Source organism: Malaclemys terrapin, chromosome 1 (genome assembly GCF_027887155.1).
Source record: "Malaclemys terrapin pileata isolate rMalTer1 chromosome 1, rMalTer1.hap1, whole genome shotgun sequence".
NCBI lineage: Eukaryota > Metazoa > Chordata > Testudines > Emydidae > Malaclemys > Malaclemys terrapin.
Genome location: NC_071505.1, coordinates 325,581,172 through 325,601,723, shown reverse-complemented (window position 1 = coordinate 325,601,723; position 20,552 = coordinate 325,581,172). Strand labels below are relative to the sequence as shown.

The 20,552-nt window shown below is 45.7% G+C and overlaps 2 protein-coding genes across 2 annotated transcripts in view; both read right to left on the bottom strand.

Annotated features, from left to right (window-relative positions):
* VSTM5 (V-set and transmembrane domain containing 5) overlaps positions 1-4,253 on the bottom strand; it is a 29,728-nt gene extending 25,475 nt beyond the window's left edge. Inside the window, exon 1 of the mRNA XM_054015640.1 lies at positions 3,969-4,253. Coding sequence (XP_053871615.1) covers positions 3,969-4,053 — 85 coding nt within the window. The 5' untranslated portion in view covers positions 4,054-4,253. The remainder of the gene's footprint in view (positions 1-3,968) is intronic.
* A 6,251-nt stretch (positions 4,254-10,504) lies between these two features.
* The window catches only part of LOC128831049 (high-affinity choline transporter 1-like), a 46,752-nt gene continuing 36,704 nt past the window's right edge, over positions 10,505-20,552 (bottom strand). The window contains exons 6-8 of the mRNA XM_054017103.1: positions 17,497-17,650; positions 14,703-14,920; positions 10,505-11,134 (exon numbers count right to left, since the gene is read on the bottom strand). Of these exons, the coding sequence (XP_053873078.1) occupies positions 10,601-11,134; positions 14,703-14,920; positions 17,497-17,650 (906 nt within the window). The 3' untranslated portion in view covers positions 10,505-10,600. The remainder of the gene's footprint in view (positions 11,135-14,702; positions 14,921-17,496; positions 17,651-20,552) is intronic.

Genomic DNA, 20,552 nt, shown 5'->3' with positions numbered 1-20,552 from the left:
AAGTCCAGCCCCCTGCCTTCACTAGCAGGACCAAGTACTGATTTTGCCCCAGATCCCTAAGTGGCCCCCTCAAGGATTGAACTCACAACCCTGGATTTAGCAGGCCAATGCTCAAACCACTGAGCTATCCCTCCCCCCAATGATGCTTGAGCTGGAGACTGAAATCCTCAGTTATTGACCCAAAATACCTGGAAGACTAAAGGGTAAGTTTCACTACTGAAGGGTTCTTTCATGTTGTTACTAGAACATCTTGTCTGGGGGAGCTGTTGGTGATCATGTCTCCTTTAAAGCCTTTTCATGGCCCTTCTTGCTGTACTCAATTGAAAAAAATATAAATTTGCAAATATATATGTACCCTTGAAAACACAGAAAGCCCGACTCTCAGGTACACTAGGGCCTCTCTATGCCACTATGGCAGCATAAAGGTACCTTCCAGTGAGTGTAAATGACCTCCACAGAAAAGAGCATTTAGGACTGTGTTTGGAGGTTTGTGGAGAGTTCACAAATTTGATTTCAGCAAAGGCAAACACAAAAAGAATAAAATTCTCAATGGAAAAATTGTACTTTCAAAATTCAATTTCCTTCCAACCTAAGAAAATAAATGGGATAAATTACCAGCAACTTCCACTCTCAGTTATAGCTGTGACGCCTATCAGCCTTCAGTACAACAGCACAGCATCTAACCTGCAGAATCGTTATTACTGGTGGTGTTGTGCAAGATGGAAAAAACAGTTTAATTCTCAGATCACAGGTTTGTAAGATCAGCCCTAAGGATAAAACCCCATCTTTGTATTTGTTTACTGAACACATTTGATCTGGAATCATCAAGAAATGATAAACATGGAATCCCTCAATGCCAGTGTTACAATGTAATTTTTCAGGGTAAAGCCACATTTGCTGTGGCTGCACAGGGCTCTCCTCACATAGGCCCTCCTCATAGGTCCTATGAACATGGGTCAATTTCACTTTTTACTCCTGAAAGAGTAAATAGGAGCCATGAAAATTAGGTTAAAAGGTCAGTTTTCTGTTCTGGTGACAATTCAAATTTGTTTTAAAAGATTTATTCCCCACATCAGGTGTTTATTGTTTTTTGGTCTATGTGTTGGTGTGGTGCCTGGCAAATGTAGTCCTTTTACCTTGCTCTTTAAAGCAGGGGTCTCAAGCTCAAATTACCACGAGGGCCACATGAGGACTAGTACATTGGCCGAGGGCCGCATTACTGACACCTCCCCACGCCACCCTTGGCCCCGCCCCCACTCCACCCCTTTCATGAGGCCCTGCCCCCATTCCAACCCCTTCCCTGAAATCCCCACCCCAACTCTGCCCCCTTCCTGCCCCCAGGGAGGGCAGGAGGGTTGTGGGATGTGGTGGGGGCTCAGGGCAGGGAGTTGGGGTGTGGGGTGCAGGAGGGGTGTGGGGTACAGGAGGGGTGCGGGGTACACAGGGGGTTGGGCTGCAGGGGAGGGTTCGGGGGCGGGCTCTGGCCCGACACGCACTGGGGGCAGGGCAGGCCACCTGCCTGCCTGTCCCCATACTGCTCCGGGAAGTGGCCGGAACCTGGGGGACAAGGGGCACAGGGGTCTGTGTGTTGCTGTTGCTTCAGGCACCATCCCCAGCAGCTCTCATTGGCTGGGAAAGGGGAACTGCAGCCAATGGGAGCTGCTGAGGGCACTGCCTGAAGCAAGAGCAACACACAGAGCTCTGTGCCCCCCCTTCCCCACGTTCCGGCCGCTTCCTGGAGCGGCAGGGGGCAGGGCAGGCAGGGAGCCTGCCCTACCCCGCTGCGCGTCGGGCTGGAGCCGCTCTAGGTAAACGCTTGGGGGGGGGGCGCGAGGAGCTCGCGGGCCACAGAAAACAACCCCACGGGCTGTATGCGGTCCCCGGGCCATGTGTTTGAGACCCCTGCTTTAAAGTGACTTGCTTTGATAAATGCATGGTATTGTTCTGAACATGGTAATTGCATGGTAAATGTATTCCTTTCACAGAATGCATTTTCTGGCATAATTTTCTGCCAGAAAATAATTGCAAACATTTTAAAATCTTTGTCTAACATACATAGTCTGGCAATCTGAAAGGTAAACATATAAATATATTTTAGCATGCAATCAGTTTAGATCTCTTGAACTTGCCCAATCCAAACAGACTGCCTTGAAAGCAAATATCACACCCTAATCCATTTTCTTGTGAACGACTGCAAGATGACTCTGTGTGTACATGTGCTGAGCTGCAAAGAATAACTAAAAATCCGTTCAACACAGAAATATGAATAGACTGAACTGACAGGAAGACACCATTGCTCGTACAATGAGATCTCCATCTCCTGCAGACTATAAATGCTGGACTACAAGTTATTCACCCTGCAGAGATTCAAAATTGAAACTAATGCACCATATACTGGACCTTAACGTGGCTACATAAACTGAGTTTACATCATGCTGATAGCATATGTGTTTGGAGAAAAGCTGGCAGCTATGAAATTATTCGTGAAGAGGAGAAAGCTTTGAAATAAAATGTTATTGACCGTTAGTAACATTACCAAAGGGCTAATGGCTACATCACTCCCCTTCTGTATCCTACTGTAGCTGAAGATATGGAATTTAATCTTTACAAAGATGTAAACTGAAGGACTGTTAAGTGAAGTGATTTGCACAGAGTTGCACAGCAAGTCATTATCAGAGGCAGACACTCCTCACTCCAATTTGAATACCTCTCTGCTTGTCCTGACTGCTTCTATTAAACCTCTCCTTGGAAAAAGAAGAACAGGAGTACTTGTGGCACCTTAGAGACTAACAAATTTATTAGAGCATAAGCTTTCGTGGACTACAGCCCACTTGTAGTCCACGAAAGCTTATGCTCTAATAAATTTGTTAGTCTCTAAGGTGCCACAAGTACTCCTGTTCTTCTTTTTGCGGATACAGACTAACACGGCTGCTACTCTGAAACCTCTCCTTGGAAGTAACACAGGAAACATCAGGTCAAATAGATTCCTGGTTTAATTCCACTGACTGTATTACACCGGGAGGAGCTTGGCTCACTGTCTTTAATGTACTCGGGATGTTTTGTGTTTCTGAGTTAAGTCTCATTTATCTTTTTGCTGACTGCACTGTCATATTTCTCAATTTTGCTCTGTCCCGTCATGCTAAGTACGGTTTGTTTGCACTAAATGTTCTTGTTTCCTCTCTTTTGTTTAAATATAAAGGAGAAAAATATGATTAGTAGAAGCCTCCTCTTTCTCAGCCAGGGATGGGAATTACACCTGGTTTCCAGTTTTGCTGGGTCACTACTAAATCCATGTGCTCTCATCCTGTCTAGGAGCTGAAGCTCACCCAATGCTGAATGCTCATCTGCTTTCTTACTTCTGCAGAAGGAGTAGGGAACAGACACTGGGGCTAGATGTCTCCAACTATTAACATTGTCAGGGTAAAGACCAGCAAAGTAGATCTGATTCCCCACAACACACAAACTCCAGTAGTGTGAATGAAAAGTACTGCCAGAACTGTCTTGGCTACTTTTCCAAGGCCAAACACTGTGTAGACTTATACCCCATGCTGTCCCTCCCCCATTGTGGGGTTCCAGAGCCTGGCCTCCAGCCTGAGCTCAAACGTCTACACTGCAATTAAACAGCCCCTTAGCCTGAGCGCCACAAGCCCGAGTCAGCTGAGTTCAGTTTGGCATCAGGGGCTGGAAGTGCATATGCCGCAATGTAAACATTCCCCTGCTCTCAAAGACTTAGGAACTACATTGTTCATACACAGCTCAAAGGGCTGAGAGAGAGAGAGAGAGAGCGAGAGAGAGCAGAAACAAAGATTGGAAGAGAGACGGGAAGAAAGGAGACGGGGGAAAGGGGAAAAGAAGGAGAGAAAGGGACAAGTAAAAGGAGGTGGAGAAAAGAAGGTTGGGTGAGGAAGAGAGAGACAAAGTTGGGGAGAACACAAAGCAAACAGATTAAACTCATCCAGGACACTTACTCTGTAGAGCCCACCCAGCAGCCAGGCAGAGGGTCACGATCCCCAGTATGATGCCTTGTCTCCTGCAGCCCTGTAGAGGTCTCATTAGAGAGGAGAGCAAACCCAGGGGGTTGCATTTAACAGGGTATCTGGGCCAGCATGACCGGCTCCGAGGGCTGTCTGCCTCAGAGCTATCAGGCCTCTCTCCTTCTCCTGAGTTGCTGCCACTGATCCTAGGGCAGACCCAGTTCAGCTGGTTGCAGGCTCTGACTAAACCAGTTCTCACACTCTTTGTCTCTGCCAGAGCCTGAGATTCTTTTGCCTGCCACGCACAAAGCACACACATAAGTGATAGGCTTCTCCCATTGCTCACACCCTGTGATCCTCTGATATTGATTTAAGATGCAATTGGCTGAGGGCGGCAATGAAAAGAGGAACTACTATACAGAGCTATGCTGTAATACAGCCAGGAAATGAGCATCTAATTGGCAGTTCTGCAGAGGAGCCAGCAATGTTGCTCCGTTACTATGCACTATTCCACCTCACCACTTTAGAACTGGGCCACATTCATCCCTGGTGGAACTCTGCTGACTTCAGTGGAGTTAGATCAGGGAAAAGTTTGTGCCAGTTCCTTTGTCTGGGAGGAAATACATCACAGTGGCAGGGAAACAGACTATATGGGGTGTAATGTCCTGCCATAGACCTCTAACTCTGCCCTCCACCCCATCTAGGCCCAAGGTTCAGACACCCTTTGGTGCGACTCCCCTTAGAGAACCTCAGAAGACAAATCCCAAGTGAGCCTGCTGTCCCTTTTATTTCTAGGCACACTGGATTGTTTTACTGTAATATCCAGGAACTCACAGGGTGATGTAAATAACATGAGCAAGCCTGTACAACAGCGTCTCTGTGTTCCTCCACACATGCATGATCAAAGAGTGCAGCAGAACCACCCAGCCTCCAGCGCACCTTCCCCCACAGAGATGAGTGACTGCTTTTCATTCCACCACTCATGAGTCGTTGTTTCCCCTCTCTCCAGAAATTAATAAGAAAGCGCTTCATGAGTTACTTAGATCGTAAGCTTCTGGGGGCAGGGACTGTCCTTTTGTCCTGTGTACAGCACCTAGCACAATGGGATTCTAGTCTATGACTAGGCCTCCTATGCGCTATGGTAATACAAACAGTAACAACAATCAGAATGAGTTTTTCCATACTGAAATTAAGCTTGATACACATCTGGGACCTGATCCTGAAAACTCTCAATCACTGAAGGCCCCAGTCTCGCACCATTATTCACTTTGGCTATTTCAGGGGTAAGGGACTCCTCAGTGGGTGGCAGAATAATCCATCCTTTCTCTCACAAGTCATGCCGTTGACTCCGACGGGATGACCCGCATGAGTGAAGAGTTTGCAGAACTGGGCCAAAAGTAGGATTCTTTTGTTCTCTTGCTTGTATTTTCTTTTCCTCGTGGCATTTAAAACTCAAAAAAGGCACCAGATTGTCTTTGCCAACCCTAGAGATTGAAGTCCTCTTCATGGAGTGATCAACGGCTCCATGTCTAGTTGGCAGCCGGTTTCAAGTGGAGTGCACCAGGGGTCGGTCCTGAGGCCGGTTTTGTTCAATATCTTCATTAATGATCTGGAGGGTGGCGTGGACTGCACCCTCAGCAAGTTTGCAGATGACACTAAACTGGGAGGAGTGGTAGATACGCTGGAGGGTAGGGATAGGATGCAGGGGGACCTACACAAATTAGAGGATTGGGCCAAAAGAAACCTGATGAGGTTCAACAAGGACAAGTGCAGAGTCCTGCACTTAGGACGGAAGAATCCCATGCACTCTTACAGACTAGGGACCGAATGGCTAGGAAGCAGTTCTACAAAAAAGGACCTAGGAGTTACAGTGGACGAGAAGCTGGATATGAGTCAACAGTGTGCCCTCGTTGCCAAGAAGGCTAACGGCATTTTGGGCTGTATAAGTAGGGCCATTGCCAGCAGATCGAGGGACGTGATTGTTCCCCTCTATTCAACATTGGTGAGGCCTCATCTGGAGTACTGTGTCCAGTTTTGGGCCCCACACTACAAGAAGGATGTGGAAAAATTGGAAAGAGTCCAGCGGAGGGCAACAAAACTGATTAGGGGGCTGGAGCACATGACTTATGAGGAGAGGCTGAGGGAACTGGGATTGTTTAGTCTGCAGGAGATAAGAATGAGAGGAGATTTGATAGCTGCTTTCAACTACCTGAAAGGGGGTTCCAAAGAGGATGCATCTAGACTGTTCTCAGCGGTACCTGATTACAGAACAAGGAGTAATGGTCTTAAGTTGCAGTTGGGGAGGTTTAGGTTGGATATTAGGAAAACCTTTTTCACTAGGAGGGCGGTGAAACACTGGAATGGGTTACCTAGGGAGGTGGTGGAATCTCCTTCCTTAGAGGTTTTTAAGGTCAGGCTTGACAAAGCCCTGGCTGGGATGATTTAGTTGGGAATTGGTCCTGCTTTGAGCAAGGGGTTGGACTAGATGACCTCCTGAGATCCCTTCCAACCCTGATATTCTATGATTCTATGATCACAGAACAGGTGCAGCATAGACAACAGCAGTGCAAGTTTCCCTACACACATTCAGCAGCAGACTTTAGCCCTAACTGGAGGGAGCACCTTCAGGAATGAGAAGAGAGTTAATTATCTATGTACCTAGGGCTCTTCGGTGCTGGAACTAGGGGTACTGCTACACCACCTGGCTTGAAGAGGTTTCCATCATATACAGGGTTTACAGTTTGGTTCAATGGCTCTCAGCACCCCCACTATAAAAATTGTACCAGCACCCCTGCTAGGGATACTGGCTGAAGTCCTGTGAAGTCATATACTAGCTGGTAATGGCCACAGGTATGAGTTAGTCTCACAAACAGCTACCATCTTGCTTCCTTGGAAGAGTGACAGCTCTAAACAGGCAAAAAGCAACAATTCTGTAGTTCCTAATTTGCTCAACCCAGGTGAGGGATTCCTAGGCTTAAGTATCAGGGGGTAGCCCTGTTAGTCTGTATCCACAAAAACAACGAGTCCAGTGGCACCTTAAAGACTAACAGATTTATTTGGGCATAAGCTTTTGTGGGTAAAACACCTCACTTCTTCAGATGCAAGATGCTAGGCTTAAGTATAGCAATGTGTTAAGTGGGTACAACTTCACTAAAGTCTGAAGTGTTTCCTTATTCAGTTAAGTAATGTTGCCATTAAGAAAAGCTTGAAAACATGACTCCTTTAAGGTTAAAAATAAGAAGGTAAATAAAAAGAATCCAAAATATATTATTTTGGGGGCTTAACTCAGGATTTTTGACCACTTGGGTTGGTCCGATTTCTTGGATTTAAGTGACTTTCATGGATTCTGTATGTCTGGCCTCCACAGAGCAGCATGCTACATATGTGTATATACGGTGTAGAAAAATTATATTGTATTATTTTAGAAATGGTGTGTGATCTAGTTATTAAAGATGGTAGGGTAATGTATGTGCAAAAGGGGGCAGCGTTAATGTTACATATACATCCTTAGTTTTGTCATTTCCTGACGAGAATTTAACTGTACAACCTAAACTTTTTTTGAGAGAATTGTTAATAAAATCAAGGTGGATATAAAATTATGCAGCCACAATGTCCAGATGGGCATAGATACCTTCTTCAATGCCAAGGAGTGTGAGTGGCAGCAAGCGTGAAAATAAGCGAGGAGCAGTAATGGTGCATCTGCAGGTGAGCATTGACTGCTTTGCTTGATATACTCACACAGCACAATCACATCCAAAGACAGCTCTTCACTGGAGGCCAGAGGTTGTTTTTTCCATAGATGTGTAAATGTGTCAATCAATGGGCCAATAATGGGGACAAAAACGGAATTTATAAAACTAAGGATACATGATTGTGCTACTGATTGCCACTGTGAACAACTAGCACCCCACTAGAGCCACAGCTCCAGCTCCAGCTCCAGCAAGGATATGGAGCCATGTCATTTTAAGAATTTTTTCTTTGCACCAAAGTAGCTATCTTTAGTAGTCACACATTTCCTATAAGCAAAGGTTTGGAGAGGTGTATAACACAGCAGCCTTTTCTCCAAGAGCCATTTCCTTGGTAATCGAATTCCCCAGTCCCTGCCAATTCCCCCTCTCCCAATTGCAGGGTTGCCCTTTTATACGGACTTTTTTTTCTCAGCATCCTTTTCTCGGGTTGGCCCTTTATATTTGGCAGGGAAAAGCAACTGCAGCTCTACAGTGGCTATTTTGTAATTGGTTGCTGTTGTTTACTTCATCATCCTCTATTCCATCTGAGAAATAATCTTAACTCCTGCTATGTTTTCCCTCTTTTTTCCTGAGGCCGTGTGTATGGCTTAAGGATGGTTGTACAAGGTGTTGTGCATGACTCAGCAAGTTCATCCTTTTGGGACAGGGCATCTGCCTTCTTGTTTCTCGCACCTGGCAGGATGTCAGACTGAAATTGAATCGGGTGAAGAAAAGGGACCAGCGGATCTGTCAGTGGTTTAGGTTTCAGGCCATGCAAAGGTTCTCTGGGTGTCTGTGGTCTGTAATAGCCTGAACTGGAAATTGGGCTGTTTCAAGGTAGGGTGACCAGATGTCCCGATTTTATAGGGACAGTCCCGATTTTTGGGTCTTTTTCTCACATAGGCACTATTACCCCACCTCCTGTTCCGATTTTTGACACTTGCTATCCGGTCAGCCTTTTTCAAGGAGATGATGCCATTCATCTGCCTAAAAGCTGCACGAACCCCCACAGCTGTCTGAAACGATGAACGTGTCTCCTCCCCGGCCCAATAAAGATGGCTCAACTAAGGGGATTCGGACCACGGTTGCACTGCAGTGTGCCAATTACATTTCCGTTTCATACGTGCCTCGACTATTTTGCCTGCTTCTGTATCATCACACCTGCCATTTAGGAGGACAATGAATTGAGACATTTAGGCCTCATTGTCAGGAATAAGGACATGCAGCTCCCTGCTCAGTCTCTGGGCAGCCTATGAGCACAGCTGATCCCCGGAGGGCCGCCTGATTGACCGCTCCCACTGATTGGCCAAGGAAGTCAGCAAGCCTGCACTTTAGCCCAACAGCAACAATTGATCTCTTGCTGTCAATGTACATGTCCACAGTTGCAATTGCTCCTGTGAAAGCCTCGTTCCTGCCCAGCTCCAGTCTGCTCCAGCTCTGCTTCCTGACGCGACGCTGACCCCTGGCTCTGGTTACTGGCTTCTTGACTCAGCTCTGACTCCGACTCTGGCTCCTGACCAGGACCGCCCGGGGGGGGGGGCGGGCAAGTGGGGCAATTTGCCCCAGGCCCCGGACCCCGCAGGGGGCCCTGCGAGCCCTGGCCGAGAATCCCTTCCCTGGCTACTCACCCGGCGGCGGTCCGGGTCTTCGGCGGCACTTCGGCGGCGGGCCCTTCAGTCGCTCCGGGTCTTCAGCGGCATTTCAGAGGCGGATCCTTCAGTGCTGCTGAAGACGCGGAGAGAGTGAAGGACCCACCGCCGCCGCCGCAGACTCAGAGCGCCACCCGGTGAGTACAAGCTCCGCAGCGGGTAGCGCCTTTTTTTATGTTTGCTCCCCTGCTTTGCCCCAGGCCCCCTGAATCCTCTGGGCGGCCCTGCTCCTGACTCCTGCTCCAACCACTAGGCCTGACCACTCACATCCTGGTTCGTGACACCCATTCATTCCTCTTGCAACTCAGCTGAAGTCTATACAGTTACATCAGAAACAGGCCCCAATATGTTTAAATAAAACATATATGCGTCTCTTAAAGCTTGTAATTGTTCGTACATTTTTCAAAGTTGAGTACTAGAGGGAAAAATGAACTGAGTTCAGATTCTTCATTTTCATTATTATGCAGCCAAAATGAATGACTTCTACTCTTTTTTACTGAAAGAGCACAATCCCTGCCTTTCAAAATATTCTTCTTGTGGCTGTTTTTGACACACCTTTTACATAATAACATAGGATTGCAGTATTGGCTCACAGCTGAGGTCCATATAGTCCGGTGTCCTCCTGTCTCTCTGACAGAGGCCAGTACCAGATCTGTCAGAGGAAAGTGCAAAAGACCCCATAATAGACAGCTATGAAATAAAATGCCCGTAGGGAAGTTTATTCCCAATTCCCATCAGTTAGTGGTTGATTTATGTCCTTGTTTAAAGAAAATCCTATCTAATAGAACTGTGGATTTATTTCATTATCTTTATAAACTTCTAATCCTTCTCTGAATCTTTTTTTTAGCTTGTAGCCTCAGTGATAGCTGAGGCAGCGATTTCACATGTTAATTCTGTGGTTGTGAAAAAAATACATCCTTTATTAGTTTTAAATGTATTATCTTGGCTCAGGTGATTTGGTTTAATCTATTATACAGACAGAGACCAGTCCCAAAGTTCAGATCCACATCTCGAACTCTCCCCATATGTGGATGTGTTTGGCTCTGGGGTTTAGGTTCAGTTTCATCGCAAATGTTCAATCTTATAATAAAAACCAATATATGTCTGTATAATGAAAGAAACAAAATGTTAATCAGAAAAGAGATTTTAGCTTCCAGCTTTCTAGGGGGATATTATAAATAATCATTAATAAAAAATAATTCAGCATGTAATGAAAAATACCTTGACCCATATTATGAAGTACACAATATTAAGTATGTATTTCAATAGGATTAATATAAACTATATTTATTTGTAAGCCCGCTTGTTCGTCTAGCTCAGGGAGTGGAACAGAAGCCTCACTTTCTTTTATTACACTGCAAACATCCCACCCATGAGGGAGGATGTTTCTCTTAAACAAAAATGCCACCAGGTATGAAACAGCGACGATAGTCCCCAGAGTGAGAAGCATGGTGAAGGTTTTAAAAGGGAACAGCTGAACGTAGACCCCGTCCACAAGGGAGCAGCCTGGGTAGTGGATTACAGGGGGGATTTTCAGGGAAGGCTCCCCTGCCAGCAGCCTTAACAGGAACCCGACGAGGAATCCAGCAGCTGAGCCATATGTGTTGGTGTTGGGGATGAAGAGGACGCAGCAGAGCTGGGGAAAGAGAAGGGCGTACACCAGCTCGCCACTCAGGAACCACAGATCATAAACAGAGTTAGAAAGGAAAGCCAGGCCTGCAGCGGCTGCCCCAAAAACCACCATGGAGACCCTCATTATACAGACAACTTCTTTCTCCGTAGCCTGTAAAATAAGAGAGTGTTGTTGTAGAAATCATCATTGGCTCATTTTTAATCTCACCCTGAATCGGATCTCAAGGTTACAAAAGTTAGAGGAGTTTATTAATAGATGCTGGCATTACTAGAACAGTGCACGCTAGTGCTTGTGTAACAACCCCCACCTTGCCAGTAGTGTTTGAACTCAGAACTTTCAGCACCAAAGCCTGGACCTCCACCACTTAAAATAAAGGAGAAACTTTATTAGCTGTACTGTTGATTAATGACTGAGGCCAGCACATCAGTAGAGTTACCTTGAATTTTGGATGCCCAACTTTAGACGCCAGAGCCTGATTTTCAGAGGTATGGACCACCCACAGCTGCATTTGAAACCAATGGAAGCTACAGGTGTTCAGCTCCTCTCAACATCACACCACACCATATGTCTGCAGCTGAGCTCCCAAAAATTGAGGCATGGAAATGGAGAGGCCAGGACGTTAGCTTTTAATATCAAACTAGGTCAGAATTCATATGTTTTACCAAACTAATAATATTGATCCTTACAGATTTCCCATTTGTATTATTTGTCTGTGATAAGGAATTTTCCATATTAAAAACTGATAAATTAAAGTAATGTTTACAGAAGTGAGGGTAGATTTTAACCCTGTTGAATGGCGTTTATCATGCATCCTTGCACTAGAAAGCTTTTCTGAGTTGCTTTTAAGTCCCGCAGGTGGGCCTCATGCTGGGATAGATTATGTGGGATGAAATCAGAGCAAGTCTAAATGAACATACATAAGAGAGTGTAAGCAACTATAATTTACACCTTCTGGAATTCTCAGTGTGTAAGTTATGCTAACTTGGCCAATACTACAAAGTGTTGCCAGCACAGCTATGTCAGGTAGGAGTATGAAAAAAATCACACACTCCAGCTGACATAGTTATGCCAGCAAAACCTCTTATGTGGACACAACTGTGCTGACAAGAGTGCTTTATTTGGCAGAGCTAATGTTCAGGGAGGTGGGGGTAGCTATGCTGGCAGAACTCCTTTTGGTGGCATATGCTGTGTCTCCACTAGGGGGCTTTGTCAGCATATCTATGCCTGCAAACGCTCTGTAGCATAGACAGGCCAGGGGACTCCCTTAGCTGTTCTGTGGTGCACTTGGATGTATTGCTGTTTGAAACAGAACTCCCCCAAGTGAGAAATCTGTACAGTTTCCATCCCCATCCCTCATTCAGATGAGGATTTGGGCCAAATCTATTTAAAATATCCTGGTGAGTTTTGCCACTGACTTCAGTGAATCATAGAATATCAGGGTTAGAAGGGACCTCAGGAGGTCATCTAGTCCAACCCCCTGCTCAAAGCAGGACCAATCCCCACACAGATTTTTTGCCCTAGATCCCTAAATGGCCCCCTCAAGGATTGAACTCACAATCCTGGGTTTAGCAGGCCAATGCTCAAACCACTGAGCTATCCCTTCCCCCACATGGAGCATTACAGGCCTTGAATGTGGTTGTGCTCGCCTTGGCAGACACAACTACCAACCCAAAGCACTGAAAAATCATGAGTCAGCCCCCGCCCCCTCCAAATCACAAGACTGGCTTAAAAATCACGAGACCTAAAAAAAATAAATAAATGTTGGGTTGTTTTTATTTACATTCTCATGTCTAAACCTTCAATATGTACTCCCCATTTTCCAGCTTTTCTCCATCACTATGAGGATTAGAAACTTCTGTTTAAAAGGAAGCTGAGATTCCCATGCAACCTCTTGATTTCAGCAATTCAAGCTATTGACATTGACGTCAGTGTGACTACTCGTGTGAGCAAGTGCTCACTAGCATGAGTAAAGAGTGCACAATTGTGCACAATAGGCCCCATTGTTTTAGCAGCCATTTTGATTTAGTAATGACGTGAGAATAACCTTTCACGAAAATCAGACAAGCCTGTTCATTCTGGAGGATTACTTGCCTAGTCAAATTAGTGATATCTTTTTCTAAAGCAGCTTGATATTGAAAACCTAGCCACACATCTTATACAAATTAGACTAATAATACCCATTTCTAGGATACAGTCACCTTGTGCATTAATCTTGGCCTCCTAATTTTTCCTTTGTCATAACACATTGTATTTGCCAGAGTTTAAATAAAAAACTCAGGCCATCAAGTAACAAAGTACAGACCCCCAAAAATTCAATTTACTGTCCTGTCTTTACTATATACCTTTAAACTACAGGATATCAGTATGATTTACAAGCTTTATAGATAAATCATTTCACCACCACTGAAATGCTGTACCCGGCTAGAAAACTTCTCTGTCACTTTTTTTTAGTTCCAATTTTTAAAGTTTTCTTGCCTCCTCTGTGTCATATGAGAGCATCCGATGTTTGTTTGGAAGGCCAGGTTTCTCTTTCTGGAGTCATTAATAGGGTTACCATATTTAAAAAATAAAAAAGGAGGACACTCCACGGGGCCCTGGCCCTGCCCCTTTCCCACCCCCGGCCCCGCCCCAACTCCACCCAGTCCCCGCCCCAACTCCGCCCATTCCCCGTCCATTCCCCAAAGTCCCCGCCCTAACTCCCCCTCCTCCCTCCTAGCCACGCGAAAAGGGCTGCCCAAGCGCTACCGGCTTCACGGTTTGCCGGGCAGCCTCCAGACCCTGCGCCCGCAGCCGGCGCTTCCCCAGCACAGCTGGAGCCCGGGAGGGGAAGCGCCCAGCCGGGGGCGCAGGGTCTGGAGGCTGCCCGGCAAACCGTGAAGCCGGTAGCGCTCGGGCTTCGGGCAGCCCCCTTGCCTCCGGACCCTGCGCCCCCAGCCGGGCACTTCCCCTCCTGGGCTCCAGCTGCTGTGCTCCTCCCCTGACTCTTCGGCTCTGTTTAAGAGCCGAGCTGCACGAGCCAGCGCTACGGGCTTCGGGCAGCCCCCTTGACTCCGGACCCTGCGCCGCCGGAGCAGAGCAGCTGGAGCGGGGAGGAGAAGTGCCCGGCCAGCGGCTGGGGTCCGGAGGCAAGGGGGCTGCCCGAAGCCGGTAGCACTGGCTCGGGTAGCTTGGCTCTTAAACAGAGCCGAAGTCTGAGTCAGGGGAGGAGCAGAGCAGCCGCAGGAGAGGAAGTGCCCGTCCGGTATTTTTCCCGGACATGTTTGGCTTTTTGGCAATTCCCCCCCGGACGGGGGGGTTTGATTGCCGAAAAGCTGGACATGTCCGGGAAAAAATGGACGTATGGTAACCCTAGTCATTAATAATGAAACAAAACCACTTTAACAAATGGAACAATAGTCAGAGAGGAGCCAAAAAGCCTTCTTCTCTTTAAAATGCTGCATGAATGCTTTGAAGTGCTTTGCCCAAAGGCTTTTTGCTGTTCTCTTTGACTTCATTTGAGACTACGAAATAGAGGCACAGCCTTGTCATTTGCTAAATAACTAGTTCAAAGTCTACCCTCTGGAGTGATTCCATCCCATGTCTAGAGCCCAATAACACCATTTTACAGCAACATTCACCTTGAGAAATCTCCTGGGGGTATACAGAGGAGTAGTTTAAAAACCTTCCATTACTTTCCCCATGTGATTCATGGTGTCAGAGGCTCACAAAGACTCCTCACCTTTTTCCTAAGAATTTTCCTGTAGATGTTGTGAGCTAGTATGGAGCTGGCTGATAGAAGGGCTGAATCTGCAGAAGACATGACGGCAGCAGCGATAGCTCCTAAGCCAGCAACGGAAACATACGTTGGGCAAAGATACTGCAGAACAATGGGTAATATCATGCTGGACTCCCCTCTTTCATTAGGGGTTGGCAGACCATAGCTTGTCTGATTCCAGTCTTAAAAAAGAAAAGAACATTAATTAACAGGAGGTTTTGGATTTGCTTTGTTAATTTTTCATTCCTTTACCCTCTTCTGTGTTGAAATAGCTAACAGTAAATTCTGCATTGATCTTGACCTTTTTTTTTTTTTTCCTTCAAGGTGCAGTAAGATACTTATTTCCCCTGCAACAATCAATAACACTGAAGGGAAAGATCATTAGGAACACTGTCAGCATCCCTGGGCTCTGTAAGATCTCTAAATTGTCAAAAATCCATCAAAACTTTCTAAGCTACATCATACTTTGAGGTCTGTGGTTTTGGGGTTACGAAATGGAAGAAGAAGTTAAATGAAATTCAACCTTGAAAAACACTGGAACATTCATCTGAAGGAAAATAATTCAAAGCACAGCATAGAAGGAAGATATTTGGAATATCATAAAACAAGAACTTCATCAAATCATTTGGTTAACAAACAAAAGTCGATGCAATTTGGAGATGCACAGGCAGAAGAAGGGATATGACAGCTCCTGTCTACATAGCACTGTTCTATATAGATACTTAGGCCCCATCAGCGTAGTATCTGAGCACCTCACTAACGCCAATGAGTTTAGCATCTCAATATTTTTCTGACATAGGGAAGTAGTAATATCCCGATTTTTCAGATGGGAAACTGAGGCACGGGGATTAAGTATATGTTTGTGGCAGAACTCGGAACAAAGCTCGGATTTTCTGAGTTTCTTATGGTTTAACCTTGAGGCCATTCTTCTGCCTGCTGAGATTGCACCTTAAGTACTGTTCCGGGCATGAGAGTTGGCAATGCTAAGATTTTGAATCTCTGTGACTGTAACTCTGTAAGCCTAATATTGCAATGAGCTTACTTTTTTTTTTTTTTTTAATTCTGAGGGACCGTTCCTCAGCTATTGTAAATTGGTGTAAGTTACACTGATTTACACCAGCTGAGGATCTAGCCCCATTATTTATGACTAGGGATTAAAACAAACAAGCCTCTTTGTACCAGAGCATTGCCTATTTAACCAAAACAGAAAAATTAATGAGGAAAATATAACCTCCAGGGTGGAAAGAATGATCTTAGGGGTCGAAAGAATTTTGAGACCGAGGATAGCAGGCCTGGGTCCAGCCTGCCCTGTTCCATGTTCTAGCCTACAGCTGCCAGACATTCTAGGAGTTGTAGGCCGGGCTGCAATGCATGATGGGAAAGGAAGAGACTATAAGAGGCAGCCTTTCGCAGTGCTACCACTCTTGTGATCTTATCACAAGTTTCACAAGATTGGGTGACTTTCTTAAAGCCCCGGCTTCATATAGAAGCTCAACTTTCATTTATAAACTAAAGTTCGTTTCTAGCCATATGGTCATGGAGAAAAGTTTGAAAATGTGACCCAAGCTTTAAGGCTCAGAAACCAAAAGGCAAAGTAACCTTTTCAAAAAATCTCATGATTTTTAAACTAGTCGCATGATTGTTGAAGCATGACTCATCGTTTTTGAATGCTTGGGGATAGCTATGATGCTTTCCTTAGAGTGGACAGAAGGTCCAGGCAAGCAGAAGTGTAAGGAAGCTCTTCAGAGGCTGGGATGAAGGTGGTGTGATTCCTTCTTGAGAGAGAGCCAGGGAAGAAGCCTGGGAGGGTGTCTGCTGAAGACATTTCAGAAGGCCTAGGATGAGATGGGCCAAAGTAGGAAGTGTCTGGAAAAAAGTGAAGCAGGGCAGGGATTTTAATACAGTGCACAGCAGCTTAGGGTATGTCTACGCTGGAATAGAAGACCTGCGGCGTAGCTGCAGCTGGCCCGACCATGGCTGGCCCAGCTCAGGTGACTCACCCTCACAGGGCTCAGCCTGTGGAGCTAAAAATTGCTGTGTAGATGTTTGGGGTCAGGCTGGAGCCTAGGCTGGATCCTCCCCCTCACAGAGTCCCAGAGATCGGGCTCCAGTCCAAACCTGAACGTCTACAGAGCAGTTTTACAGCCTCGCAACCCAAGCCCCGGGAGCCCAAATCAGCTGACCTGGGCCAGCCACAGGTGTTTAATGGCTGTGTAGACTTTACCCTTAGTGTTTTAGGAAGCCAGGGCTGAAGACTGCACTAGATGATGGATCTGGACTTCCCTTATGGTGCCACCTATAGGAGATGGGAACCTCTGCAACTAAAGAGAAGGCCCTGGAAAGAAAGCAAAAGAGACTGGCTGGAAGATTTGGATTTTTCCATTTTGTTTGGACTCTTCTTTGTGACTTTTGTATACTGGGATGTTTTTAAGTTTGACAACAGGGCTCTCTGAGACCTCCTTCCTGCCAGCTAAAAGGAGATCACCACGTATTGGGAAACTGAGACAGCCACTGCATCTCTGTGTGGGAGAGGTAAGATGCCTGTTACAGTGAGATTGATATTTACTTTGCTATTCATTATGTCACTATTTACTTTTTCTTCCTCCACTTGTTTGTTTTATCCATAATTTGTGCCTCATACATATAGACAGCAAGATTTTGGGGGCATGGACAAGTGTGTGTGTGTACAGTGCCTAGCAAAATAGGCCATTGATTATGGCCTCAAGGTTCTAATGGAAAGAAACAGCTTTTGTGGTACCTGTAGAAGCAGCTACTGCGCCAATAAGAACAGATGGAATGACCATGAAAACACACCCAAACCCTGCAAAATAAGAAGTGAGCCTTGCTTGTCTGGATGAGGAGGCTGCGAGGACTCTTTGGAAATAGATCTGCCATGGAATACTTCCAAGAGCCTGAAATGAAGGTAAACCATTAAAAATAACTCATGCATCACTATTAGGGGCTGGAGTGTCATTTGCTATAGACCTTCATTTACCCCCTCCCCCACCAGAATTTTCATAGGTCTATATGCTCCATTATGTCTTCCACTCTTTGTCCCCCTCCCTCCCAACTTTGCAGGATATAATATAATCACATAAAATGATCTACATGCTGACGCAACTTCACCCTCCTCCCCTGAATTTTTCTGAAATGACACCTCTGATTTGGGGCAAACCTATCCTCATGAAGGCAGTTCCTGCCTCCAGACAGTAGTCATTCTGGGGTTACTACTGCTATTGCAACCTTGGGGTTGTAATAATCCTTCTGGCTGTCACTCTGTCCTTTTGCAGGGGAGGGTGATTGGTAGATCAGTGGAGTCACAGATCCATTATCTTGGCCCCCACTTCTCCCTTGGCTTGTCCCTCTCCTAACCCCATAACTTTCCATTGCAGCCAGGAAAGATCCCCTGCAGAACCAGGCTTCATAGCACACAGGGGTGTATGCTCCTTGCTTAGGCTTCCTTCATTCTGTAGCAGAGCCAGGCCCTCCCGGGGGGGGGGGGACAAGTGGGGCAATTTGCCCCAGGCCCCGCAGGGGCCCCGCGAGCCCTGGCCGAGAATCCCTTTCCTGGCTAGAGGCGCCTTTTTAATTTTTACTCACCCGGTGGGGGACCCTTCAGTCGCTCCAGATCTTCGGCGGCATTTCGGCGGCAAGGGGCCCTTCAGTGCTGCCGAAGATGCGGAGCGACTGAAGGACCCACTGCCGCCGCCGCAGATTCGGAGTGCCGCCTGGTGAGTACAAGTGCTGCAGCGGGTGGCGCCTTTTTTTAAGTCCGCTCCCCTCCCCCCCCCCCCCGCTTTGCCCCAGGCCCCCTAAATCCTCTAGGCGGCCATGAGCAGAGCTGCCCTTGTTCCACTGTTTTTGTGGGAAAAGTAGCAGGAGTTTCCCTGTCAGGCACTCAGGGTGTCTTTGGCACAGGAACTCCTTTGTTGTCATTTATTATTTTTACAGCACCCAGTACACAGGACAAATAATAAGACTGGCCCTACCCTAAGACCTTACAATCTAGGTTTAAACACAAGCCGAGATTAACAAACTTCCTGGAGAGGGATGGGCTGAGGTAGGACAAGGGTCACAGCAATAAGAGCACCCTGCTTCTCATATAGCATTATTATTATTTATTATGAGGGCTGTCAAGCGATTAAAAAAATGAATCATGATTAAGCGTGTGATTAAAAAAATTAATCACGATTAATCGCACGATTAATCATACTGTTAATAATAGAATTACCATTTAGTTACATATTTTTGGATGTTTTCTACATTTTCAAATATATTGATTTCAATTACAATACAATTGAATTGTACAGTGCTCACTTTATGTTTACTTTTTATTACAAATATTTGCACTGTAAAAAACAAAAGAAATAGTATTTTTCAATTCACCTAATACGAGTACTGTACTGCAATATCTTTATCACAAAAGTTGAACTTACAAATGTACAAAAAATAACTGCATTCAAAAACAAAACAACAATTTTTGATGGCATTTCACATAGGCGCCGACTCCGTGGGTGCTGCGGGGCTGGAGCGCTCACGGGGAAAAATTAGCGGGGGCTCTGCACCCACTGGCAGCCAAGCTCCTCCCGCCCCCACCCCCTCCTCCTCTCCCAAGTGCCACGTCCCCGCTCCTCCCCCCTCATCGCTTCCTGCCCGCCGCCTAACAGCTGTTTGGCGGTGCTTAGGACTTTCCAGGAGGGAGGAGAAGGAGTGGGGATGTGGTGAGCTCGGGGGAGGAGGCAGTAAAGAGGTGAGGCAGGGGCAGGACTTGGGGGAAGAGGGTAGAATTGGGGTGGGGCGAGGGTGGGGCAGGGGTGGGCAGGGGTGGGGCCAGAGGCGGGGGGGGGTCGAGCACCCACAGGGCAGAGGGAAAGTCAGCCCCTATGGCATTTCAGATTTTTAAACCTTGCATCAAGTACTGTAGCTATTTTTAGAAATCTCACATTGGTACCTTCTTTGCGTTTTGTCAAATCTGCTGTGAAAGTGTTCTTAAAACAAACATGTGCTGGGTCATCATCTGAGACTGCTATAACATGAAATGAGGGTAAAACTGAACAGGAGACATACAATTCTCCCCCAAGGAGTTCAGTTACAAATTTAATTAACGCATTATTTTTTTAACGAGCATCATCAGCATGGAAGTATGTCCTCTGGAATGGTGACCGAAGCATGAAGGGGCATATGAATGTTTAGCATATCTGGCACATAAATACCTTGCAATGCTGGCTACAAAAGTGCCATGCGAATGTCTGTTCTCACTTTCAGTGACATTGTAAATAAGAAGCAGACAGCAGTATCTCCCGTAAATGTAAACAAACATGTTTGTCTTAGCAATTGGCTGAACAAGAAGTAGGACTGAATGGACTTGTAGGCGCTAAAGTTTTACATTGTTTTGTTTTTGAGTACAGTTATGTAACAAAAAAAATCGACATTTGTAAGTTACACTTTCATGATAAAGAGATTGCACTACAGTACTTGTACGAGGTGAATTGAAAAATACTATTTCTTTTGTTTATTATTTTTACAGTGCTAATATTTGTAATAAAAATAATATAAAGTAAGCACTGTACACTTTGTATTCTGTGTTGTAATAGAAATCAATATATTTGAAAATTAAGAAAAACATCCAGAAATATTTAATAAATTTCAATTGGTATTCTATTGTTTAACAGTGCCATTAATCGCAATTAAATTTTTTGAGTTAATCGCGTGAATTAAATGCGATTAATCAACAGCCCTATTTATTATTTATGTATATATTACATCTGTTTCACTCCCTGGCACTCTCACTCCTGCTGTTGAATGAGTGATGAA